We start from the raw sequence: 26,958 nt of genomic DNA, 5'->3' as shown, positions 1-26,958 counted from the left end.
GGATATGTTCTGAATGTTTGAATTTAAATGTACACCAGGAATGAAAATCTTCACCCTTGTGGGAGTCGCTGTTAATCCAAGGACTGGATTGTAGCAATGGCACGAGCACAGCATGAAGAGCGTAAAGATGAAGCAGATTCTCATTTCCTCTTCGAGTTTCACTCTTATTCTGAACACCAGTGCTTTCTGGAAGCGAAACTCTACTCAACTTTGACATAGAACGTTAGCGCTTGGCAGGCATTCCGAACCTCTGTGACCAGCTCAGTTTGTTTCCTAGAACTGTAGAAGTAGAGAGGACTCAGTGTGTGCTTGCTCTCCCCCAGCGAGGGTGCTTACCTCATTCGTATGTTTCTTATCCCGTTGCCAGAAGAATGCTGGTACTAAATCCATCCTTCCTAGTGGTAGGTCTGCCTCATGGTTGCGCCAGTGTTTGGGGTATCCATGAGTCCCATGAATATTCTGGGAAGGAGCCAGAATTGGTCCCTTTGCTATCGATAAAATATATACACGGATATATACCGTATCCTACTGTAGAGAGTTAAATACGGGGTGTTAAAAATATGACTGCTTTTAAGATTTCCACCATGATACCTTTTGAGAATTAGAAGTAAATGGATTAGGAAAAATATCTGACATATAAACTATGTGCTTTTATCCGTAATGAAGACAACACCAGACATGGATATATTCAGTTGCAGATGGATTTTTCATATGCAGTATTAAATATTTTCCTAAAGAAATCTCAAAAGGGGACTTCCCTGGCGGTCCTGTGGTTAAAAGACTCCGCACTTCCACTTCACGGGGCACGAGTTTGATCCCTGGTCAGGGAACTAAAGATCCCACAAGTTGCAAGGGGCGGCCAAAAAAAAAAAAAAAAAAAATCTCAAAAGGTACCAAGACTTCACATCTCATGGAAAAAGTGTACTCTTCTTTCTAAATACTCTTGTGAAAGTGTTTTTAAAGTTTACACATTGTGCATAATATGGCATAAAAATTGTATTACTTCTTTGGCTCGTTTGCCGTGATATATCGCGCATGAGAAAATGTTTTCAGTTGCTTTGCTTGCTTATGGTAACCATGAACCATATTTCTGGGTTTTTTTCCCCCCTTTGTGTGTGCGTACACATGCATTCTAAAATCATTTCATGTCACGTTCCTTTTTTCCTCACCAAAAGGAATATACTGCATGGAAAAGATAAATGCAAACATTCCTTTTGTTTGTTTTTTTTTTCTTTTAAAATTCTGACTCAGAAAACTTCTTGCTCTTATTGGCTTTTTACGGGTGTGAAGCATAACCGAGTTGTGCATGGAAGATACAAACTTAAAATCCAGTGGCTTCACAGTTTGCACATCAGTTGCCTGTCACTTAAAAGTTATTTTGGATTCTGCATGAAATAGGCTTGAGTGGTTTTCTAAAATAAGAGTTTTAGACATTTCATGTATAGCTACACACATTGATATGGTTCTAAGTAGGTGCAATCTGTATCACCAAGAGGTCCAAGGAGATGGAACATTAGAACTTACTAAACTGAGAGTTATATGGTTGCACGAAACAAACATGTACCTATACGGGCAAAACAGAACGGCTACTGATATTTCAAAACCAGCACATAAGAAAGTCAATAGGAAGTAAGGGAACAGTTTTTCCATTGTGGTTATTTTTCTCATCATCGTTTCCTTGTGTTTCTGTTTTTGTTGTTTTTTTCACTGTTGGCCTATTTGGTTGCAACGTGCTTTTCCTGTCTTTTCATTTCACACTGCTCTGTGTTTTACTTAGTTTTATTTTTAACTTTGGATTAGTTATGTCTGTAGCAATTTTTTTTTTCCTCTTAATTGTTCCTTTTGCCTCTTCCATTCTAAATCATGCAAACAATTGTACTTGCTTTTGTAATATTTCAAAGTTTACTGACCAATTTTTTTCTCTGGTCTCTCTGTTTCTCAACCATTTTTGTTGATTTTTGTGTTTGATTTCATTTTAAAATTTAAGAAACAGTTGAACGGAGCGCAGGACCAACGAGATCCCTCCCCACCACTTACTCATACAAGCCATTCTTTTCTGCAAGAGCATACCAGTCCTGCACAGCAGCTCCGATGACAGTGCCCGGGCCGGCCACGTCAGGCTTCACTTCCTTATCAAGTTCCTCCTCCAATACGCCATCCGCTTCTCCATTAAAATCAATATGGTCTGTTTCGACTCCTTCTCCAATCAAATCCACGCTAGGTGCATCAACTACATCTTCGGTTAAATCCATTAGTGATGTGGCATCTCCAATTAGATCCTTTCGGACAATTTCTTCGCCAATAAAAACAGTGGTGTCACAGTCTCCATACAATATCCAAGTTTCCTCTGGTACCCTGGTTAGAGCTCCCACAGTCACGGAGGCCTCGCCTTTAAAGGGGCTGGCATCCAATTCTACATTTTCCTCTCGAACGTCCCCGGTGACTACAGCAGGATCTCTTTTGGAGAGGTCGTCCATTACCATGACACCCCCTGCTTCCCCCAAATCAAACATTAATATGTATTCCTCGAGTCTGCCATTTAAGTCAATTATCACATCCACAGCACCGCTAATCTCTTCACCTTTAATGTCACTGGTGTCTCCAGCTAAATCAACAGCTGATATCATTTCATCAGCTAAAGTTACGATGGCCTCTTCTCTCTCATCACCCGTGAAACAGATGCCTGGACACGCAGAGGTAGCATTAGTCAACGGATCTATTTCCCCTCTGAAATATCCATCATCTTCAACTTTAATTAACGGATGCAAAGCCACTGCCACGTTACAGGAAAAAATTGCTACAGCTACACACTCTGTGAGCTCTGTGGTTAATGGAGCCACTGACACAGTTGAGAAAGTGTTCCCGACCACCACAGCAATGCCGTTTTCCCCACTCAGGTCTTATGTTTCTCCAGCACCATCAGCTTTTCAGTCTCTAAGAACTCCTTCGGCAAGTGCACTCTATACATCCCTCGGGTCGTCAATATCTGCAACTACCTCATCTGTAACTTCATCAATAATAACAGTGCCAGTATACTCTGTAGTCAATGTTTTGCCGGAACCAGCATTAAAGAAACTTCCAGACTCTAATTCACTTACAAAATCAGCAGCAGCCTTGCTGTCGCCCATTAAAACATTGACTACGGAGACACTTCCTCAGCCCCATTTCAATCGAACTTCATCTCCAGTTAAGTCATCTTTGTTCCTTGCACCATCTGCCCTCAAGCTGTCTACGCCATCTTCTCTGTCTTCCAGTCAGGAGATACTAAAAGACGTGGCTGAAATGAAGGAGGACCTAATGCGGATGACGGCAATACTCCAAACAGACGTGCCTGAGGAGAAGCCATTCCAACCTGAACTCCCCAAAGAAGGGAGAATCGACGATGAAGAACCTTTCAAAATTGTCGAGAAAGTGAAGGAAGACTTAGTGAAAGTTAGTGAAATCCTTAAAAAGGATGTCTGTGTGGATAATAAGGGACCACTCAAATCACCAAAGAGTGACAAAGGACATTCTCCCGAAGACGACTGGATAGAATTCAGTTCAGAAGAAATAAGAGAGGCAAGACAACAGGCTGCTGCGAGCCATTCTCCATCTCCGCCAGAGAGCGCCCAAGTTAAGGCAAAGGCTGCCTCCGAAAAGGATTATAACCTGACCCAAGTTATCGATTACCTAACAAATGATATCGGGAGTAGTTCACTGACGAACTTCAAGTACAAGTTTGAGGATGCCAAGAAGGATGGTGAAGAGAGACAGAAACGAATTTTAAAACCAGCAATCGCCCTGCAGGAACACAAACTCAAAATGCCTCCAGCCTCCATGAGGTCTTCCACCTCCGAGAAGGAGTTATGTAAGATGGCCGATTCCTTTTTTGGAACAGATACTATTTTAGAGTCTCCAGATGACTTTTCTCAACATGACCAAGATAAAAGTCCCTTGTCTGACAGTGGCTTTGAAACAAGAAGTGAGAAAACACCTTCAGCCCCACAAAGCGCTGAAAGCACTGGTCCCAAACCACTTTTTCAGGAAGTCCCCATCCCTCCGGTCATTACAGAAACGAGAACTGAAGTGGTTCATGTTATCAGGAGCTATGAGCCCTCAGCTGGAGAGGCTCCCCCGTCCCAACCAGAGGAGCCCATGTCACCCAAACCATCACCTACGTTTATGGAGCTGGAACCAAAGCCCACCACTTCTAGTATTAAAGAAAAAGTCAAAGCGTTTCAAATGAAAACCAGTAGCGAAGACGACGACCACAGTCACGTTCTGGGCAAAGGCATGCGTGTTAAAGAAGAGACTCACATAACCACAACCACCAGAATGGTTTATCATTCTCCACCAGGCAGTGAAGGCGCCTCTGAGAGAATTGAAGAAACCATGTCAGTCCACGACATCATGAAGGCCTTTCAGTCCGGGCGAGACCCTTCCAAAGAGCTGGCAGGTCTGTTTGAACATAAGTCGGCAGTGTCCCCAGACGTTCACAAGTCTGCTGCTGAAACCTCAGCCCAGCACGCAGAGAAGGACAACCAAATGAAACCCAAACTGGAGCGTATAATAGAAGTCCACATCGAAAAAGGTAACCAAGCTGAGCCCACTGAAGTCATTATTAGAGAAACCAAAAAGCATCCCGAAAAGGAAATGTATGTATATCAGAAAGACTTATCCCGGGGAGATATTAACCTAAAAGATTTTCTGCCAGAAAAGCACGATGCTTTTCCTTGTTCAGAGGAACAGGGTCAGCAAGAAGAAGAAGAACTCACTGCTGAAGAGTCGTTGCCTTCTTATCTGGAGTCTTCCAGAGTAAACACTCCCGTGTCCCAAGAAGAAGATAGTCGCCCTAGTTCTGCTCAGCTCATATCTGATGACTCTTATAAAACACTGAAGCTTTGGAGTCAGCACTCAATAGAATACCATGACGATGAGTTGTCAGAACTAAGAGGGGAATCTTACAGGTTTGCTGAGAAAATGCTTCTGTCAGAAAAGCTAGATGTGTCTCATTCTGATACCGAGGAATCAGTTACAGACCATGCGGGACCCCCTAGCTCAGAGTTACAGGGGTCTGATAAGCGGGCCAGAGAAAAAGTAGTCACTGCCCCCAAAAAAGAAATTCTCTCCAAAATCTATAAAGATGTGTCTGAAAATGGTGTAGGTAAAGTGTCTAAGGATGAGCATTTTGATAAAGTGACAGTGTTGCACTATTCTGGCGATGTTAGTAGTCCAAAACATGCCATGTGGATGCGCTTTGCTGAGGACAGATTAGACAGAGGTAGAGAGAAGTTGATATACGAAGATAGGGTGGACAGGACCGTGAAGGAAGCTGAAGAAAAACTGACTGAAGTGTCACAGTTTTTTCGTGACAGAACCGAAAAGCTCAATGATGAACTGCAGTCCCCAGAGAAAAAGCCACACCCTAGGAATGGCAAAGAATACTCATCTCAAAGCTCTACCGGTAGCAGCCCTGAGAAAGCACTGCTGACAGAACTGCTGGCCAACAGTGACGAGTGGGTCAAGGCGAGGCAGCGTGGCTGTGACAGACAAGGCTTCCCCAGAGCCGACGAGAAGGACGCAGTCAGTCTGCCCAGCAGCCCAGAGGTGGTTCCCTCCCAACAGACTGAGGACAGCAAGTCCACAGAGGAAGCCAAAGGAAGTCGTTCACAGAGCAAAGAATCAGAAGGGCCCCAGTCTGGGTTTCAGCTCAAACAATCGAAACTCAGTTGCATTAGATTAAAATTTGAACAAGGCGCGCAGGCCAAAAGTAAGGACGTTTCTCAAGAAGACACAAAGCCGGATGGCCAATCTAGAATCCCAGTTAAAAAAATCCAGGAGAGCAAGCTACCTGTCTACCAAGTGTTCGCTAGAGAGAAACAGCAGAAGGCCATAGACCCTTTGGATGAAAGTGTCCCTGTGCAAAAAGACCTTACGGTATTCAGAGCTAAAGATGAGCATGCCCAGAGCCATGAAATGGTTGTAGATGATTTTGGCTCTGATGATGTGAAAAAACAGAGAACTGAAATCTCAAGTAAAGCAATGCCTGACTATTTTTCTGAGCAACAGCCTAAGGACTTGGCATGTCACGTAACCGCAGAGTTAGCAACCAAGGGACCATGGGACAAAAAGGTCTTTAGAACGTGGGAAAGTCCTGGAGCCACTAACAATAAGTCGCAGAAAGAGAAACTTTCGCATGTGCTTGTTCACGATGTAAGAGAGAATCACGTTGGTCACCCGGAGAGTAAAACTGTTGATCAGAGGGATGAATTTTTGTCTGTGACTGAGAGAGAACACAAATTGTTAACAAATGGCTCTCTCTCAGAAATTAAGGAAATGACTGTAAAATCTCCCTCCAAAAAAGTCTTATACAGGGAATACGGTGTTAAAGACGGGGAACATCCAGGTGGATCTCTTGACCAACCTTCCAGGAGAAGTGAGAGCTCGGCAGTGTCGCACATCCCAGTCAGGGCCGCGGAGGAAAGGAGGACGCCGTCTTCTGACATTCCCGATGGTTTTTGCAAGCAGTCGACATTTCCAAAACATGAACTATCACAAAAGTTACCCCACTCAAGTATGAGTAAAGAGACAGTTGAGACACAGCACCTTAATGCTACAGAAGATGAAAAAGTTACCTATTCAGAAATCAGCAAAGTTTCCAAACGTCAGAGTTACGTAGGCTTATGCCCGCCTCTCGATGAAACCGAGCTCTCCCCGACCAAGTCTCCTGACTCTCTAGAGTTTAGCCCAGGAAAGGAATCGCCCTCTAGTGATGTACTCGACCACAGTCCCATTGATGGATTGGAAAAAGTTGCACCACTGGCCCAGACGGAGGGAGGGAAAGAGATAAAAACTTTACCTGTTTATGTCAGTTTTGTACAGGTGGGGAAGCAGTATGAAAAGGAGATACAACAAGGAGGTGTAAAAAAAATCATAAGTCAGGAATGTAAGACGGTACAAGAGACCAGGGGGACCTTTTATACAACTAGACAGCAAAAGCAACCCCCTTCTCCCCAGGCTAGTCCAGAAGATGATACTCTAGAGCAAGTGTCCTTTCTAGACAGCTCTGGGAAAAGCCCTTTAACCCCAGAGACGCCCAGTTCAGAGGAAGTGAGTTATGAATTTACATCTAAGACACCCGACTCGCTTATAGCCTATATACCAGGCAAACCCAGCCCAATTCCCGAGGTTTCGGAGGAATCTGAGGAGGAGGGACAGGCCAGGTCAGCCTCCTTACAGCAGACTGCAGTGGAGGAGACGGCAGCAGTCGGGCGCCACACACCTAGCAGTGTGAGCACAGACTCTAACCAAAGACTCAGGGCTAACAGAGTTGCCTACATTGAATTTCCCCCTCCTCCACCGCTGGACGCAGACCAGATGGAGTCCGATAAGAAACATCCTTACCTCCCTGAAAGAGAGGTCGACATGATTGAAGTCAGTCTGCAAGACGAGCACGACAAGTACCGACTGGCGGAACCGGTCATCAGGGTGCAGCCGCCTTCCCCAGTTCCTCCTGGGGCGGACGTCAGTGACTCCAGCGATGACGAATCCCTTTATCAACCAGTCCCGGTCAAAAAATACACCTTCAAGTTAAAGGAGGTCGACGACGAACAAAAAGAAGTGACAAAATCCAAAGCCTCCGCTGAAAAGGCTTCCACCCAGAAAGAATCAGAAATGAATGGATCTGGAAGAGATACTGAATTTGGCCTTGGCCTTGATTCACCTCAGAATGAAACAGCCCAGAATGGGAACAACGACCAGTCCATCACAGAGTGTTCCATTGCCACCACGGCAGAGTTTTCTCACGACACAGATGCCACAGAGATCGACTCTCTGGATGGCTACGACCTGCAAGACGAAGATGACGGCTTGACAGAGAGTGATTCTAAATTCCCAAGTCAAACCCTGGAGCTGAAGAAAGATGTCTGGAACACGGAGGGCATTCTGAAGCCAGCTGATCGCTCCTTTAGCCAAAGCAAGTTGGAAGTTATCCAGGAGGAGGAGGGAAGGGTGGGGCCAGATGAAGAGAAGCCACCTTCCAAAAGCCCTTCATCTGAAAAGACTCCCGCTAAGACTGATCAGAAGTCGGGGGCCCAGTTTTTCACACTAGAAGGCAGACATCCTGACAGATCAGTGTTTCCTGATACTTATTTCAGTTACAAAGTAGATGAAGAATTTGCCACTCCTTTTAAGACAGTAGCTACCAAAGGTCTAGATTTTGACCCCTGGTCTAATAACCGAGGGGATGATGACGTTTATGACAGTAAATCACGGGAAGATGAAACTAAGCCATTTGGTCTGGCTGTGGAAGACCGCTCTCCAGCCACCACCCCCGATACAACGCCAGCCCGAACGCCAACTGACGAAAGTACCCCTACTAGTGAGCCTAACCCCTTCCCATTTCATGAAGGAAAAATGTTTGAGATGACTCGCAGTGGTGCAATTGACATGAGCAAGAGGGATTTTGTGGAAGAGAGGCTCCAATTTTTCCAGATTGGTGAGCATACTTCTGAAGGGAAGTCAGGGGACCCGGGGGAAGGGGATAAAAGTACAGTCACTGCCATACCACAGCCACAGGCAGGGGACACCACTGTAGAAACCAATCTAGAGGGAAATGTAGAGGCACCTACAGTGGAACCTAACCCCAGCATCCCGACCAGCGGAGAGTGTCAGGAAGGCACATCCGGTAGTGGCTCCCAGGAGAAAGCAGCAGCAGCGGCCACTAACACCTCTAAACTTGACCCCAAGTTGCGCACGCCTATAAAAATGGGAATTTCTGCGTCCACCATGACCTTGAAGAAAGAAGGCCCTGGAGAAGTGACAGATAAGATAGAAGCTGTGATGACCAGTGGTCAGGGATTAGAGAATGAACCTGTAACAGTGATTTCAAATACAGCCGATAGCCACATGGGCGTTAGGCCCCAAGAAAAACATGATTTTCAAAAAGATAACTTTAATAACAACAACAATTTGGATTCTTCCACTATACAGACAGATAACATTACAAGTCACGTAGTTCTGACAGAACATTCTGCACCCACTTGTACCACAGAGAAAGCTAATCCAGTGAAAAGCTCATCAGGAAAAAGGACAGGGGTACTGCAAGGACATTGTGTGAGAGAGAAACAGAAAGTTCTTGGAGAGCAGCAAAAGACAAAGGAATCAATAGGGATTAGGCGAAAATCCAAACTTCCCATAAAGGCCACTTCACCAAAAGATCTCTTCCCACCAGATCATATGCCAAACATTCATGTGAGTAAAATGAAGCAGGTTAGTCAATCTGAGAAAACCAAAACCCTTACTGCTTCTTCACGTGTAGACGTAAAGTCCAGAATTCCAGTGAAGAATACACACAGGGAAAACACAGGTTCAGTTAGAAAACCGTGTGCTACACAAAAGCAGGGGCAGCCAGACAGAGGCAAGGCCAAACAGCTTCCATCCAAGTTGCCAGTAAAGGTAAGATCCACCTGTGTCACCACCGTCACCACCACCACCACCACCACCACCACAGTTAAAGTTAGGAAAAGTCAGCTTAAGGAAGTATGTAAACACTCCATTGAATATTTTAAGGGAATTAGTGGTGAGACCTTAAAGCTTGTGGACCGCCTCTCGGAAGAAGACAAAAAGATGCAGTCCGAGTTGTCCGATGAGGAAGACAGTACCTCAAGAAACACGTCGTTGTCCGAGACTTCCCGGGGTGGCCAGCCTTCGGTTACAGCGAAGTCTGCTAGAGATAAGAAAACAGAGGCAGCACCTTTAAAATCAAAGAGTGAAAAGGCCGGCAGTGAGAAATGGAGCAGTAGGAGGACTGGTGAGAATGAAGGCAGTCAGGTCTCTCGAGCACTCTTTGCTCACATCCTGGAGAACGAGCATAGTTTGTAAACACTTTCCAACTCGTAGACCCTAGTGCATGAACTGTTGTGATTGCCTGTGGAGTGACTTAACCGTAGTTTCTCATTCTGTCATTGTCATCTGTACGTGCTGTCTATATACTCTTCTTTCTTCCTCTTAACCCAACGACACTGTAGACAGCTAGGGAAGCATGCTGAAGATATCGGTGTCATTCAAGACGAGCAACTTTTTTTTTTTTCAGTGTGCTAATGGATATGATTCTGTCAAAGTAAGAGCACAGATGTTGAAATGCCATCGTGGTGTTTTCACCAACACGACACTTCTGTAACTACTGTAAAGTAGCTAGCTTGTCAGCATGTTGAATTCCATTACATTGAGCATCCATGTAGTCTGACATTTGGCCTGATGCAGGTGAAAATCAAGTGAGTCATGTGAAAAGAGAAGTGTTCATGTAGGTGATTAGGACACATTGAAGTGTACAGTGTTAGCAGTAGTCTCTCTGTAAAATCTGAATACTGCTAACAGCAATTTTCCAGTATCGTGTCTTTCTTGATGATTATTTTAATTAAGAAATTGTAAATCGTAGGTCCACAGAGTCCATGTGAACGGACAGATATCAGGATGGCAATAGTAGCCGATCACCTGGGACTCAGTTGGACAGGTAAGTGTGTGTACACCTGAATGAAACAAACAGTTTCTTAGTTTGTCTTTTTCACAAGCAGTTTATCATTAAAAACAAATAGCAATGAGTAAAATACATTTTTATCACTTGTAATTCTATCTACCCAGAGTTAATTATAGTATACTGTGTTTTTCAAAACTTTTCTATGCACATACCCTAAAGAATAGACATTTAAATCTTATTTTACCTTCATTTTAAGCACTTTCTTCACAATGCCATTTCTGGTAATATGGGATAACCTTTTACCTAATAGCAAATTTATTTTGTGGCATATAGGAAAACGTAGCTAAGGCCTATGGTTTTCAGATAATCCAAAAATTTTAGCTATGGTTTATGCCCTTAGGTCAGCTCTCTTAGGCAATAGTTCAACTAATCCATGCCTAGGTTTCACAAATCTTAATCATTCATGAGTCACTGTCACAATTTTTACGATATACACAAATTATTTGCATGCTTATTGAGCTGATACTTTTAAGCGGGCTCACTTTTATGCTCAAAGATTTATTTAAAAGGAACTCATGTCATTTTGATAATGATAAACAAGAAAACAAAGGATGAGGGTTAAGCTTAAATTTTGAATTAAAATTGAAAAAAATAGGATACAGGTGAATGAATCTATTCAATTTACAAAAATAGTTGAGCTCTGTGAAATGAATGAAACTTTTTATAATCAGGGTGTAGAAGAGGAATTTTTGGCTTGATTTCACTTCATTAAAGATGAAGATAAGGCTCTGTGTCAACTGGACAATACTGCTTTGTAGTTTTTTTTGGTTTTTTGGGGTTTTTTTGCGGTACGCGGGCCTCTCACTGTTGTGGCCTCCCTCTCCCGTTGTGGAGCACAGGCTCCGGACGCGCAGGCTCAGCGGCCATGGCTCACGGGCGTAGCCGCTCCGCGGCATGTGGGATCCCCCCCCGGACCGGGGCACGAACCCGTGTCCCCCGCATCGGCAGGCGGACTCTCAACCACTGCGCCACCAGGGAAGCCCCTGCTTTGTAGTTTTGATGTTAACTGGGCCCCCCAAATCCTACTTCACATGAATCAGAGAAATTTTAAGTTTTATAGGTTGAGTGTATTTTTTTTTAATGCACAGCCAAAAAACAACAGTTAAATATAAATAAATGTTAATTATTGTCCTATTTAAAGTCATCTTGCATACTATCAGCGACATACATTCTCTACTCAGGGAAACAATTATCTAGGCTATCAAAATGGACAACATGAAACTAGATCATGGCACAAAAGGTCATTTACATTTATTTCCTTCCAATGCCCTGAATCCCAGGCCTTCCCCACCCTCCGCATATTAAGGCCTCCTCTCTCCTTCCGCCCAGCCCTGCCCTCAGGCACACTGCTACTGACCTGGCCTAGTGGAGCTCTTAAGAAACAGTGGGTCTGAGTAATCCTTTGCAGACTGTTGAGAGTTAACAGTAATTCATTATGTATAAGTATTTCTGAACATAAAATTAATAATAGTATTATATTTTAACAGTGGACACTGTAACCTGAAAATATCCTGGAGCGAATGTTGATTTTGTGTATTATTTACCCATAACTATTAGATTATTTTCTTTAAGCAAAACCAGTCCTTAGTTTGTCAGAGTAAACTCTTGGAGAATATGTGACATAAGAATAGCGAGAGGGCTTCCCTGGTGGCGCAGTGGTTGAGATTCCGCCTGCCGAAGCAGGGGACACGGGTTCGTGCCCCGGTCCGGGAGGATCCCACATGCCGCAGAGCGGCTGGGCCCGTGAGCCATGGCCTCTGAGCCTGCGCGTCCGGAGCCTGTGCTCCGCAGCGGGAGAGGCCACAGCAGTGAGAGGCCCGCGTACCGCAAAAAAAAAAGAATAGCGAGACAAAGTCATAAAACTGTAAAATTCTTAGTGACAATGTGTCTTTGCTCTTCACTGAGTCTCTAGACAAAGGATATGGTTCGGTCACGAGGGCAGGAAGGATTACTGCCCTTAAAACACAAAGAGATAAGGCACTTAAAAAAAATTAACTTTTCTAATTCGAATTACTATATGCTCAATGAAGATTATTAGGAAAATTAGCATTTAGAAAAACAAAATTTAAATCCATCCCTCAGAACCGCTGTTAACAAGCAACTTAATGTACTTTGGTGGGTTTTTTTTTAAATAAAAAGCTTTTAAAATGTTATATACACAATGTAATTTTCTGCTTTTTTATTTACTTTCTGATCTTGGTTTTAATGGACAAATAACATCCAATAGCCATACTTTACAATGGTGTTTTGCTGTTGGTAACAATGCACTAGTGAGTCATGAAATCAGTTCATGCTTTGTTTTTGTTTTTAAAAGGAAAAGAAAATGTCTGTCTATCACATATAGTAAGGTTATTTTGCTCCATAAAGATGTGGTTTCATTTATGTAAGCATCATGATATACAATGTATTTCTAACTGTGGGCTGTGATCACTTTGCCAGCCACTGCATTACATTAATTAACTTCTCTCCTTTTGTTCAACACATGCTTTGTTTTCAATTTTTCAGTAGTACAAGCCTACAGTGAGCATTCATGTATGTAAATAATTGTGTACAACCCTATGTACTCTCACCATAGATTTCTAGGAGTGAAATCAGTTGGTCAAAGGATACAGACATTTTTGAGCCTCTGAATACATTTTGCCAAACTGCTGGAAACGGTTCTTAAGCAGGATAGAGTCGTCCAATTCCTTTTCCATGGATTTTTTTTCCCATTTCTTACTTTTTATAATCATTTAAGGTAATAAACACCTGACACATCTTTTTTAAATGTACAAAAAATATACAGTGAAAAGTAAGTCTCCTTCTCACCTTTGACTCCCAAGTTTAACTCTCCCAAGGCAACTACGCATATCGTATGTATCCTTCCGAAGACACACTCTGCATTTACAAGATTGAGTGTATGGTTATATACACTTAGCTGGACAGAAAGCTTATCTCCCTTTTATTTTTTACACAAGTGACAGCGTATCATAGACAATGATCTGGCTTGGAGTCATCATTTAACCTCCCAAGTGGCACTGATGAAACTTGAAGGCATATAGAATAGAGTATTATGTGAGTAAAAGATCTACTTCATGGAGGTTGCCGAGAGAAAACTCTACCGGCTCCTCTTGTGCCATGTTTATGAATTGTATATCCCTACGTATCTTGTATGAAGTTTGCTCAAATTGCAGACAATAATTTGGCTGAGTTAAAAGAATCTAGCAACATCCTCTTTGAACAGAGCAAGAATCTTTATAAAATAATCTCCAAAGGGAATCTGATTATAACCAAGGAATTATCTTAGGAGAGATAAGTCACAGCCTGTATATTATCAGTATTTTCCTGTGAAATCAAGTATATAAAGATTAATGCCCAAGGCTGTACTTGGGTTTTACTATAAAATCCTTTCCTTTTTTTGGGGGGGGGGGGGGGCAGTTGAGCATTACTTTTATGAAATATATGTGATAAAATTACAATATGAAATCTTAGTAACTCCTTTTCTTTTCTACAGAACTGGCAAGGGAGCTGAATTTTTCAGTGGATGAAATCAATCAAATACGTGTGGAAAATCCAAATTCTTTAATTTCTCAAAGCTTCATGTTATTAAAAAAATGGGTTACCAGAGACGGAAAAAATGCTACAAGTATGCTGAAATTATATTACTTTAACTTGCAAAATTGCATATGTCTAATATTTCAGATAAGCCTACCGTTAATAAGATCACAGTGATCATAAAGTAATGGCAAGTTATACTTGTTTAATTGTGTGCGTCTTTAGGAAGCTTTTTAGGAAGCAAGTAGTAGGGGCTTTTTGGCATTTTGTCTATATTTGCATGTTTTGCATTTTTCTCTGTGACCGTCAAAAATGAAAATATAATTCTAGCTGTTCAGTCATGGGGCAGTAGTGGGAAACAATGTGAAGTTACTGCTATGGCCAGAAATGGATGTGCAGAGAGGTAATAGAGAAAAGGATAGGATCAAATCATTTTATCCAGCCTGGTCTGTGATGGCAGAGAACTCCCCAGTATTCCTGGGTTTTGTGTGGTTTAGGTGGTGGTAGGGGAGTGGTGCTATACTGTGACAAATGCCAACCCATAACGATGTGGAATCAGTTACTGGGGGTTTGCCTGGGTCGGCCTGACCTTAGTAAGTCATGAATGCTAAGCATCAAACATAAGGGTGACCTATTCTGACAGTCTAACAGGAGAGGAATGTGTTTATTAGATCCCCTTATAACTAACGGGAGTGTCGCTGTCTTGAGGCCTATCTGCTCTGCGCCTTACAGAGACGGAACAAATGTGGCTGTCATCACACACGGCTTCACAAAATGGTTCTTAAGACCCTAACGTATCTTCCCTGGAGCAGCAAGCTTTCTGAGCCCTCTGGGTAGTGAATATCGCAGAGGTGCAGTGAGGCGGAACTAAGACGCTAGGAGGGTCAAGAGAGCCATGCCTTTGTGTGGGTATTGTGATGACTTAGAAGAAAATCATTTAATTGGGTTTTCAACCTTTTTTTTTCCCTCCTCTTTCAGCTGATGCCTTAACTGCGGTCTTGACAAAAATTAATCGAATAGATATAGTGACTCTGCTAGAAGGACCAATATTTGATTATGGAAACATTTCAGGCACCAGAAGTTTTGCAGATGAGAACAGCGTTTTCCACGACCCTGTGGATGGTAACTGAATTTAGCGTTCATATTTACTTAATCATTTGATAAAATTTGAAAGTGCAGTAGGACAAGGCAGTCACGTAAAACCAACTAAATTATGATTTGCTTGACTTAATTTCTCACTTTCACGGCATATTCTCTGCCAGAGTCTGCCAACAAACACCCTGATAGAACAAACTTGATAAATGTCTCTGTTATATAAAATACAAATAATGAAGTATATAAAGGCATAAGTTAACTGAAAGAGTTGGTATCTCAAATGTTTTACATGACCAAATGGAAGAAAATTTAATATCTAGAGAATATGTTGCTTTTGTCATTTTTATATTAACCTAAAAAACTAGGGAACTCTTTTATTCCTATTTAGGTAAAACCAAGTTGTGGGCTATTATACAAATTGTTAGGTAAAGTGGTTAATTACTGTTTTGAGAACAAGTATTTAAGCATGTACTGAAAGAGACAAATGTATCACTCAAACAGGTGTTTTCGTTATTTAGCATTATTTTAACTTCATATGCTGCCATTTTTTTGTTTGGAAAAACACTACTTGACCCATCGTATATATAAAAGGTAGCGTAATTTCTAATTCAATGAGCACAGATGTCGCGAATAACATAATAATTCCTCTTTTACATTAGCTTAATTTATATGATAATAGTGTCATTTTTCCTTCATTATGTAAATTGGGGCTTTTTTCAACAAAGTATTAAGAAAAGTATGACAAATATCTTACTATATTTTTCAAGATGTTCATAAATGGAAATTTATTCCTATAATGAATTTTGAGTACAAAAATGTTGATGCTACGGAGGCAAGAAGAGGAGCTAGGGATATTTTTCTACTATTTCATTTTTTTTGAAATATGGTGATTTTTTTTCCATTTTTAAACAGCAAAGTTAGACCACCAATAATCAATAACTTATAATTCTGCATATGTGACAAAACATCTCAAATTCTTAGAAAGTTTCTGCTTACTAAAGTCAACAGAAAACTTAAAGTGTACCTTGTTATCCCCATAACATTAAACATGTGGGTAATAATGTCAAAAGTGGTTTCTTTTTAAGCTTATAAATATCACAGAACCTGGAAAAATGCTCTCTTCAAGGCCCTGTCTTATATGTGAGGCCATATATTGATGACCAAACTCTCTGTGCACAAGATAAAGACAGACCAGTATTATATCAAATTTTGGGTTTTTGCCAAGTTTATAGAATATTTTAATATTCTTTACTGGGAAACTTTTTTAAGAAAAGTAGTTTTAACAAACAAGATGATCAGAAAACAATGGAAGTATTCAATGGAATTGAAAGTTTCATTTAACATTTTAAAATCAAGAGTATCATTAAATAAATCCACAAGGGCTTTTTGTTGCTACATCTTAATATTTTATATTCTCTATTTTTAAAATTCTTAGGGAAATTTATGTTTATGAAGTAAATTTTACTTGTGCAGATTATAAACCTCATGTAGTCTGAGACAAATGTTCAACATTCTGGTTTATGGGTGACCGTAACAGAAAAATGTTCACGTACCTATAGTAATTTGAATTTACAACCAAAGCTAAGTTGGTATTTATCTTGGACTGATGGAAAAATTAGGCTTTAGTTTTTTAGACCAATAAGTCAGAAAGTGTGCCTGGTTGCCTTTTTGTTCTGGTCTCTCCTCTTCGTTGAACTTCTGTGAAACTTCCTTTCCTCACCATGACCAGACCATTGCTGACTTTTCTCTCTGCTGAAGGAGAAAAATAACTCCCTTAGTCCACGCAGCAAAGTTTAAAACGAGGCAATTTCTCCCTCCTTCCCCTTTGTGTAGGCTGGGTAGTAAACTTCTGTTGTTCCATAGCATTGTCATGAACATTCAGAGGGCTCTCTGTAAACGGCTTTCCTCCTGTCTCTGTTGTGTATCATTTCTTTTTTCTCTTTATTTGATTCATGCTTCTGAGTGGACCCCTACCACCAAGTTCACCAAGACTTCCATGCGTACACAACCCTTTCATCTCTGTCACATTACGACACCTGAAGAGTTTACGTGGAGTCTTTTCTACTTTATCTGCTTTTTAAATCCTTTTCCTAACATCTTTTTAGATTTTTTTCCCAGTACTACTGCTCTAAAATCTAATGGTCATTTCTTTCCAAAGATTAAATTCATTTTTCTTTGCTGTAAATTTCATGGGAAATAAGTTAAGAATTAAGAGTTGGGTAGCATCACTCTTATGTACAGTTCTTAAAATAAGTTATAAGTAATTAATTATAAAAATTGGTTTCTTGTGGCTTGCTGTATTCAGTCCACCACAATGTGGATTTTGCATGCTAAAAGTAGAAAGATATTATTTGGCCATGCAATAAATGTATCTTACGTAATGACAGCTAACTTTATATTGGATCAAACTTGTGTATTTAAGTTACTGTATTAAAATTACCAAGATCGATAAACAATTTATATCTTAATTAACCAGTATTCTATTTTATTGTAGCTTGCACTAGTCTTTTATTTCATTGTATTACATATACTTGAACTGTACCAATAAATTTATCAACATTATTCTGTAATTCATCACACATTTTCATACCTAATATAATTTAAGTCATTCCATGTGTTTTTGTTTGATGTGCTCTAATTCATTCCAGTCAGTCCAAATGTACTGTCTTCCATAGGTTATCCTCCCCTTCAAGTGGAACTGGAAACTCCCACAGGGTTGCACTACACACCACCCACCCCTTTCCAGCAAGATGATTATTTTAGTGATCTCTCTAGCATAGAATCTCCCCTTAGAACCCCCAGTAGACTGAGTGATGGGGTAGTGCCTTCCCAGGGAAACGTAGAGCATTCAGCAGACGGACCTCCAGTCGTAACTGCAGAAGACACGTCCTTGGAAGACAGCAGACTTGAAGACTCAATGCCTTTGACAGAAATACCTGAAGCAGTGGATGTACATGAGAGCCAGTTGGAGAATGTATGTCTGAGTGAGTATCCTCAATACCTCGGAAGGATGGCTGGGGTCCCAAGAGATGTTAAACCAGCAGAGCCATTGGAACAGACTAGAAAAGTAGGAGTGAGCTCTGAGCAGCAAGAGAAAGGAAAATCTGGTCCTGATGAGGAGATGACGGAAGAAAAACTCAAATCTCTATTTGAGGATATTCAACTTGAAGAAGGAGTAGAGTCTGAGGAGATGACAGAAGAAAAAGTACAGGCTATTCTTAAACGTGTTCAGCAAGCAGAACTGGAAATGTCTTCAATTACAGGTTGGCAGAATGAGACATCAAGTGGAAACCTAGAGTCCCCTGCTCAAGCTCGAAGAATAACTGGTGGGTTACTAGATCGACTGGATGACAGGTATGGCTCTGGGTCAGAAAAAGGAAAGTGAAATGCAGGTTACATGTTAATAGTTTGTTTTCTTTCTTTATTTTTTGGCTGTGCCATGCAGCTTGTGGGATCTTAGTTCCCTGGCCAGGGATCGAACCTGGGCCCTTGGCAGTGAAAGCATGGAGTCCTAACCACTGGACTGCCAGGGAATTCCAGTAGTTTGTTTTAAATGTATGCTTTTTAGCAATTACTGTTTTTCTAAATTACCATTCCAATTTCAGGATAATACATGCTTTAAAGGTTAGTTCATTCTGCTAATCTGGAGAGGGAAAGTTACATTAAACTCAAATATAATTCTTAAAACTACTGATAATTAGCTGAAGTAAAATGCAAAAAGTTATTATACACATGCTAAAGATTAATACGTTTTCTTTACTTTAGAAGGTTACTCTTTTCTACTTTATTACCTGTAGTATTATTCTTTTCACATAGCCAGAAATTAATGCTCATTTAAAATAATGTAATAAATAGAATTCTGTCTTTTAGAAATATAAGCATTTCTATTGTTTCCTGACTTCAAACATAAATGTGCTTATTATACAAAATTTTAAAATACAGATTTAAAAAATCAATACAATGCCATCATCTAGCAATAACCACCGCTAAAATTTTGGTGAATTTCTTTTACATACGTGTTTTTAAATGTCACAGAAAAATGCAGAGAAGCAAAAAACTCATCTATCCTTATCATACTAAGAAAAACAACTAACACTGTATATATATCCTTCCTTTTTTCTACATGAATATTTTATATAATTTGCAATATGGCATATGTAATTCTTTACCCCCAAATAATATGGGCATGATTGATAGAAATTTGTTTATAACCAAAATAATTCCCTAATCATGAATCTGGTTCTTTTTACAGTGATCTTCCTCTAGTGTCCTTGAGACACTGGTTCAAACCCCACCACCATTAGGTTTGCACTTTTCGACTTGATTGATTTCTAAGCTCTAAGAACGCCACTGTAGTTGGCTTTAAAAATAAGAATACTACTACTTTCCTCAAACAGGTTTATAGATTGAAAAAGAAAGCCTGTAGCATGCCTACCCAATGACTGGTACAGACAGTATCTCAGTGATAGCTGGCATTATTTTATTTATGCACACATAAAATATATTTTACTTCAGTGGTAACTAGTGATAAACCTCACTTCTTTTCATACAACTTATTTTATAACCATGTTTAATATTTTCATATTGCTGATAAGCTTCTTGCTCAATGGAAATTCCCAAAGAGGGAGGTGACAACATTTGCAAAGAGTTCGCAAAACTCCCTTTGAAGAATGGGAGCATCAATGAAATTCTATGTTCAGCCTACAGAATAGAGTATGGAGACAAGAAATAGTACTAATTTTCATGTCTAGGTTCAGATAGAATCACATAATTTATAGTTGCATAACAGGAAATTAGATATAGGTAGGAGTTATAGTTATCGTACAGGGTCTTCACAGTATGCTGGGACTGTTTGTCCTTAAACATCCGGAATAGGATGTGCTATTAATATTTTTTGATAAAGGTGTTTAATCAGAATTTGATTTATAAGGATACGCACATACATATACATAGTACATATATTGTACATAGAAAACATTGCACTAGTTTTATTGCCTTCGGAATTCTACAGGTAATAAGCAAAGGTGCTAATAAAAACAATATACAAAAAAAACCCAATATACAAACTATAAAATAAAGTAAAAGTCTATATTGAAACTAGTAAAAATTAGAGACCAATTTAAAAGAAAGTAATGGAAGAGAAAGATTTTTAAGAGTCAAAAGGAAAACAGTCCTCACAGGTAGTAGAAGCAGCAGGTGAGCACCCACAGCCTTATCACCGGAGAGAGTCAGCAGAGGTCAGGAGTGGAGAAAGATGAGAGCCCAAGGAAGGTTCTCACGGTTCTTCCACGGTGGGAAAAGCATGACGGTAGGATTCACAATTGGAAACACATACAAAGACTGGAACATAGGGTTCTTGAGGATGCCAGAGCTCTCATCACAGGAATTCATTTTGTTCTTTGTCATCAGTTTTCTCACTGGCACTAGAAAAGCATTTGGAGATCTCCTCCTCTTTTAGATTGGTGGGTCTGGAACTCTGGGTATGTCCATGAACCTCTCAGGATTACTTTTTAAAAGATACAGAATCCAAGGAGCTGTATCAGTACAATTAAACAAAACAAAAGAAAAACAGTGACAGCATAGCCAGCCAGCTAGTTTGGGAGTTGGAGTGAAGGGGATGCCTGGAGCCTGTGTATCATCTCCTCACCCCACACCCACACCCACAACAGGCCCTCAGAGTTTGAAATCTGATGACCAGATTTTTCATGCGTTTCTACTGTATGTCTTTCTTTAAAAGTAGTTAAAAACACGGCTGTTGAAAATTTAGAGCTTCTGAAGCCCATTTGCAGCCATATGTTACCATTATAAATTTCCACATCTTCTCTATTGCAGCCCTGACCAGTGTAGAGATTCCATTACCTCGTATCTCAAAGGGGAACCTGGAAAATTTGAAGCAAATGGAAGCCATGCAGAAGTCACTCCAGAAGCAAAGACAAAATCTTACTTTTCAGAATCCCAAAATGATATAGGGAAACAGAGTGCAAAGGAAACTCTGAAACCAAAAATACAAGGTTCTGGTCGTGTTGATGAACCAGCATCACCACTAGCGGCATATCAGAAAGCTCTAGAAGAAACCAGCAAGTTTGTCATAGAAGAGCCTAAACCCTGTGTGCCTGTCAGTATGAAAAAGATGAGTAGGACTACTCCTGCAGATGGCAAGCCAAGGCTTAACCTCCATGAAGAAGAGGGATCCAATGGGTCTGAGCAAAAGGTACGTCATCTAGTTTTCCACTGTGCTGTCATTTAAGCTGAAAGTACTGACGCTTCGATTCTTTTATAATCTTGTAGCACTGGGCCCAGTGTTCGTTACTACTTCCAGATTATCAATGTGTGATTGAAAATCGTAATACTAATAATGGGGGTAAAGAAAGTAATGAGTAAAATATATGCTATTTGTCATCCCTTCTTTCATTGGGTAGAAAAAAGGAATAAACATCTTCGTAGCCATTTTTCAGGAGGGAAAAGAATACAGCGATGTTAAGTAAGTAGCTTAAGGCCCAGTTTTAATTTTGTCTGGGATTTAGGTTTCCTCACTCCCAACCTAGTCTTCTTTCTTGAGGATGGAGGATAATTATCCTGACCCTTTCTGGTTCTTTTGCACAATTTAAAGAGTCACTAGCATTGACCCATCTAAGAGTTCTATCCTACAAGGTCTGTTGCCTGAAAGGGTGTTTTAAAAATTGAAGAAACACAGTTCCCAAGCCTAAAATGAGGTGGGCATACTACTGTTGGTTGACGGCATTTAGAAATGCAACATTAAAAGTATCATTTTAATTATTTTTATATCTAAGTTGATAATTATCTTAATATTTGTTTTTAATAATTTAAAAAACCTTACTGTCATATAATTATTTGCTTGCTTTTTGTACTTATATGTTTTTGTGCCACCATCTAATAGATTTCATTATTCTTTGAGGGTAGACATTTTTAGATATTAAAAAATTTTTAATTGAAATTATGATTCATAGATGGATATAAGAAAATTAAGATCAGTTCTGTCTCCTATATTTTTGACTGCTTTTTGCTCTCTCAATTTTTGTGTCTTTTCATGAACTATGCAGTAGAAATAGACTGAGAGTTATACATCTTTGGAATAGTAGTACTTGAAGTTTTCCCTAAAACATCTAGTTTACTTAAGATCTTCTACAGTGTTTTGGGTAGAAAAAAAAAGAAACAAATCTTTTGTAAAAATAATGAGCCCGTGACTAATTTGAGGTTTAGGAAAATTTAGTAAACTCCTAATCCCTCAGGAGCTAATTATCAGCTTATTAACTAATCATATCCTTTCCTTTTCCCTCCTGCAGGCTGTTTTTTTGGATCACTTTCCTGCTTGTTTGTTAGGAGGGAAAGTGAGAGGAAATAAAATCCTCAGGACTTTCTTTCATTTCCTTCCTGACAAGTCTGTTTTGAGTATTGCTTTCTGCCTTCTAGTTAACTCGTAGCATGTTTAAGCAATATGACTTTGGATGGAATGTTCCCTTTTAAAATGAGCCTGCAAAATATAGGGAGGAGCAGTAACATAGTGATGTTTTAACTATGAAAATGTATTGTGCAAAAACCTATTAAAAATCGATAGGGAAGTTCTGAAATATGTAAGTAAGCATTTCGACGGCATACATGTGCCTACATATTGCCCATTGGGGAAGCTTGGAGAAGGCATAAAGAGGATTTGAGAAAGAAAGTCTTAACCCTGAATGGAAATGCAGCTGAATTCATCAGTAATGGAAAATAATTAGTTGTTAGAAAATGTTTTCGAGATTTCTTATAAATGAGTTTGTGCCTTTCGCATTGGTCACTGGTCCTACTCCAATGCATAAAGGCTTCAGGAGCATAGCAATTCACAGTGAAGTTAAAGCTTCTGGAATATAAAAGTCTGACCTCACAAGAAATTCGAAGATGTCCAGGATGTATTTTTTTGTGGCTAGACCATAGTACAATAGTAATCAACTAGGTCGTTGGATGTATGATCTCAGAAAACAGCCCCCTTTTTGTCCCCTGAAAAATCAGGTCAAAAGTCCGGGTGCAGCTCTTAAACGGATGACTGCCTGCTGTTACAAGGTAAAAATCCTGCTGCTTTCCACCTCTATACATGCCGCAACCCATGGCAAGGAGTACTGAGAAAATTCCATTTGGTCTCCTAGTTACCCTCTGTGCCATTGCATAGAGAATTCTCTAAAAGGAATCCTGGTCAAGATTCTACTACCATCTTCTCTCTACCCTTCACCTTAAGACTGGCAGAGACTCCATGGAGAAAATGGAAACAAACATTAGCCAAATGGCCACTTTTTCTTTATGTGAGGGGCTGGTCTCAGATGACTCTTGATAGGATTATAATTGACATCTAGGTTTGTTGTCAGTGTTTGCATTAACATATGTTCTTCTGCTTTTAAATGTTTCAAGTGAAAAACCTTTCCCCAGTCTAAGATTCTGGGTATGGATAATTCAGATTGAATTTTCTCTTCTGCCTCATCTAATCTATTAATTGCTAAATGCTGATTAGTAGTTCTTTTGCAATCTGAATTCGTCTTACCTTTTTCTGCTTTTCTGAGCCATTGTAGGGCCTCCTTTCACAATATTTAGGTCATTCTAAGTGTCCTGAATTTATGGTCCTTTTCTAAAAAAATTTTAAAGTAATGGGGAATTTAGTAGCCAGTATCTTTGCAAGGAGTAAGAAACTTGAAAACTATTTCCTTTTGATACCATATTATTCAGTAGGGCATTTTGTTCAGATGAAATTTCCTACAAAGTTAAGGTTGATATTACTATAACATTTTAAAATATTTGGTAAGTTTACCTTTAGTGAAGAATGGCCTACTTTATTATCTATTTGACTAACATTTCATTAATAATTTTTGCTAACACTTACACCTCCTGTAACAATTTTACTTATTTTTTTCCTATTTTTACCAATTCTGCCATTGATTTTTCCAATGGATATTAACTACCGTTTCTATCCCTGGGACTGTCAGATTTGGGGTAACTAGTACACTTAGAAAATAAAATACTAGAATTGTTTTCAGAACTCCACCACTAAAATTTAGAAATAAAATTATTCCGTGTACACTCTTGACCATGATATTTAAGTAGAAGCTGAAGATAATTTTCCCTTTGACTTACGAGCTGTTTATCACTCGGTAGTTTTTCCTTATTCCTATCCTTATTTCCTAAAAAGTAATACTTTGTGTAATTACTGTATTCTTATTGTCTGTGCAATGTTGTTTCTATTCTAATTTCATATCAGTTCTTTAAAATAAGACCTCAGGCTTTCAAATCTTTTACATTCCTCATTTGAATAAACTCCTACTGAGTTCCAATTATGTATTAGGTATGAATTATGCTGATAAAAATCTCCTGGCAAATTATGCTGATATAAATTGTATACTTTTCATAAAGTTCAAAATAGCTTTTGATAAAGTTGTCAAATCTGACCACAATATCATATAAGTCAGAAATACTATGCCTCTTTCTGTAGATCAAGTGAAAGATGGCCTGTAACTGTAAGGTTATACATTCATGTCAAATGTATAATATTTATTTTTAAACTAGCTTTAAATCTATATTATTTCCCCAAACTAATAATTAGTAGCATGTATGTAGTTTCTGATGCCAAAGTCTCCATCGTTGTTATTTTTAATAATTTACAATTTTATTGTCTTGATCTTTACCTGCATATATATGCTTAAGCATTTACAGATGCATTGCATTTATATATACACACAAGTATATATATGCATATACATATGCAGGTAAAGATCAAGGTAATTATATATATTATTTATGTATAATTTATATATATTTATATACACATATATACATATAAATACAGAGTAATTTCATTTAGAATTCTGCTCAAAACTTTCTTCCACTTAAATTTTTTTTAAGATTTCCGCAAATATACATCATGATTTTCCTCAAGTGTGGGGAACCAGCAAGTAAAAAATTCTTTCTTGATTTCCCTTCTCAGAATGTCTTTTATTTTAAATGTGATGGTAAAATTCTACTAAAAATGCATTTACTCAGGACTTGAAAGGCAGTGAGAGTGATTCAAGCTCAGAGGAAGAACGGAGAGTCACTACCCGAGTTATTCGCCGGCGTTTGATTATAAAGGTATCCCGAAGCCGGATCAGTATGGGGCAACGCTGTATTATTAGAACCTTTCTTGTGGTTTGGAAAATTCAGCATGCTTGGTAACTAAATGGCTCTGTATGTTTCTTTGCACATTTGAAAACTTATAAAAACAACCACCGAAAGGAAAAACTCACGTTGCATGGTAGTGAGTATTCTGTCTAGGCCTGTGTTTGACGTGTGGCAGTTGTAATTTTACCCGAGAATTCTTGGCATTTGTATACTGCTTTCCTTGGAGAAGTGTTCTATGTGTGAACAAAGATTCTACCTTGGTGAGAGAATAGTTCATATCCAATGAAATGTTCAACTGAAACCCCAGAGGCTGTAATGAGGTATGAGGTAAGATGAAGACGAAAGAGAGTGAAAGAATTAAAAGGCTCCCTTCTCAGCCTTAACAGTTTTTAAGTGAAAACCAGTTCTTCATTATCAATCAATGACTAAGAATTCAGTGTTATAGCCTGGCATGGATGTATATGACATAATGCAAACCAAGCAAAAACTTCTGAAATAGGTTTTTAACTTGACTGACATACAAAAAATCAGGCTGGTTTTTTCTAAGGCTGTATTTTTAACTAGAGGAAGCAACTCTTACTGGAAGTGAAAAATGTAATTCTCGCCTGTTACAGCACAGTTGAATACTATGAATAAACCTTGATTTCCCCCACAAAGGCCTTTTGAAGCACCGACCTTACATACGGGAGGTCCCTACCGACTGCTTCTTGCAGTCTGCTGCTTGTCTTCATTACTCTGCCTTTAGGGAGATCTTTCTTGATGTTAGAATAATTGAGTGCAGAGAACTAGGAAGCCATTTTCAATACACAGTCCTTTGAATGTGGTCCAAATAACTTGAGGCTCCTTGGTTGGCAGTTCTGAAGAGAAAGAAAGGAAAGGAAATATCTATTGAAAACCATTTATCAAACTTATCACCCATTTCCAAAGTGTCAGGACACCAAACCAGAGATGTAGGGAAGTTGGCTTAGGTATCCAAAACTTCTTAATCCTGCTGCTTGTACTTTTCTTGTAGATCAGATGAAAGAAGAGAAGAAAATCTGCCAAATCTGCTGTAGTATAGTTTTTCTAAGACTCTGGAAACATTAGGGAAGAAAATAAGTCCTTGTCTAAATCCTAAATTATCCACAAATCAACCTTAAGCTCAATAGGGGCCATGAAAAAAAGTATGAATCACTTTGAAAATTCCACATGGGCAATCCACATTACTTACTGTTATCTAGCATATTTGCAAGCATTTGGCCTATTTATGAAGTCCTCATAATCAGTCACCTCCCACACATTTGCTGGGATTAGGGGGGAAGAAATCTTTAATTTGGTTTTTCTGAACATGTTAAAGCCAAACTCTGTTCAGGCTTTGCTAGTCCCATGATTAAAATATTACTTCTTGAAGACACTAAAGTGAAACATCTAGAAAAAGCACACCAGACATACTGTCTTGTAACTTGCTTTTTATGCTTAACATATGACATACTCATGTTGCATCAAATTCACCTCATTTCTTTATAATAGCTGCCCAGTGTAGAAGTTGACTCCTCTATATATGACAGAAGAAAATAAACACAATCCTGCATAGACAGTGGGAGAAAGCGTAGAGAAGTTTTACTCTGGGGAATACTAAAACAAAACAATAGAAACATCAACCCCCTCCCTAAGTCAATGAGGGTTATATCTTTTGG

At 39.4% G+C, this 26,958-nt stretch overlaps 1 protein-coding gene across 2 annotated transcripts in view; it reads left to right on the top strand.

Annotated features, from left to right (window-relative positions):
• The window catches only part of ANK3 (ankyrin 3), a 330,729-nt gene that overhangs the window by 281,859 nt on the left and 21,912 nt on the right, over positions 1-26,958 (top strand). Inside the window, exons 37-42 of one of the 2 annotated variants that reach the window (XM_032607988.1) lie at positions 1,994-9,790; positions 10,418-10,492; positions 14,010-14,141; positions 15,029-15,172; positions 18,409-18,499; positions 20,978-21,356. In XM_032607988.1, coding sequence (XP_032463879.1) covers positions 1,994-9,790; positions 10,418-10,492; positions 14,010-14,141; positions 15,029-15,172; positions 18,409-18,499; positions 20,978-21,356 — 8,618 coding nt within the window. Of the gene's footprint in view, positions 1-1,993; positions 9,791-10,417; positions 10,493-14,009; positions 14,142-15,028; positions 15,173-17,820; positions 18,130-18,408; positions 18,500-20,977; positions 21,357-26,958 lie in introns of both variants that reach the window. The other variant, XM_032607989.1, reaches the window with a different exon arrangement.

Source organism: Phocoena sinus, chromosome 16 (genome assembly GCF_008692025.1).
Source record: "Phocoena sinus isolate mPhoSin1 chromosome 16, mPhoSin1.pri, whole genome shotgun sequence".
In the NCBI taxonomy this organism is placed as follows: Eukaryota; Metazoa; Chordata; class Mammalia; order Artiodactyla; family Phocoenidae; genus Phocoena; species Phocoena sinus.
Note: the sequence above shows the minus strand (reverse complement) of the source record. Positions and strands in the feature narration are given on the sequence as shown.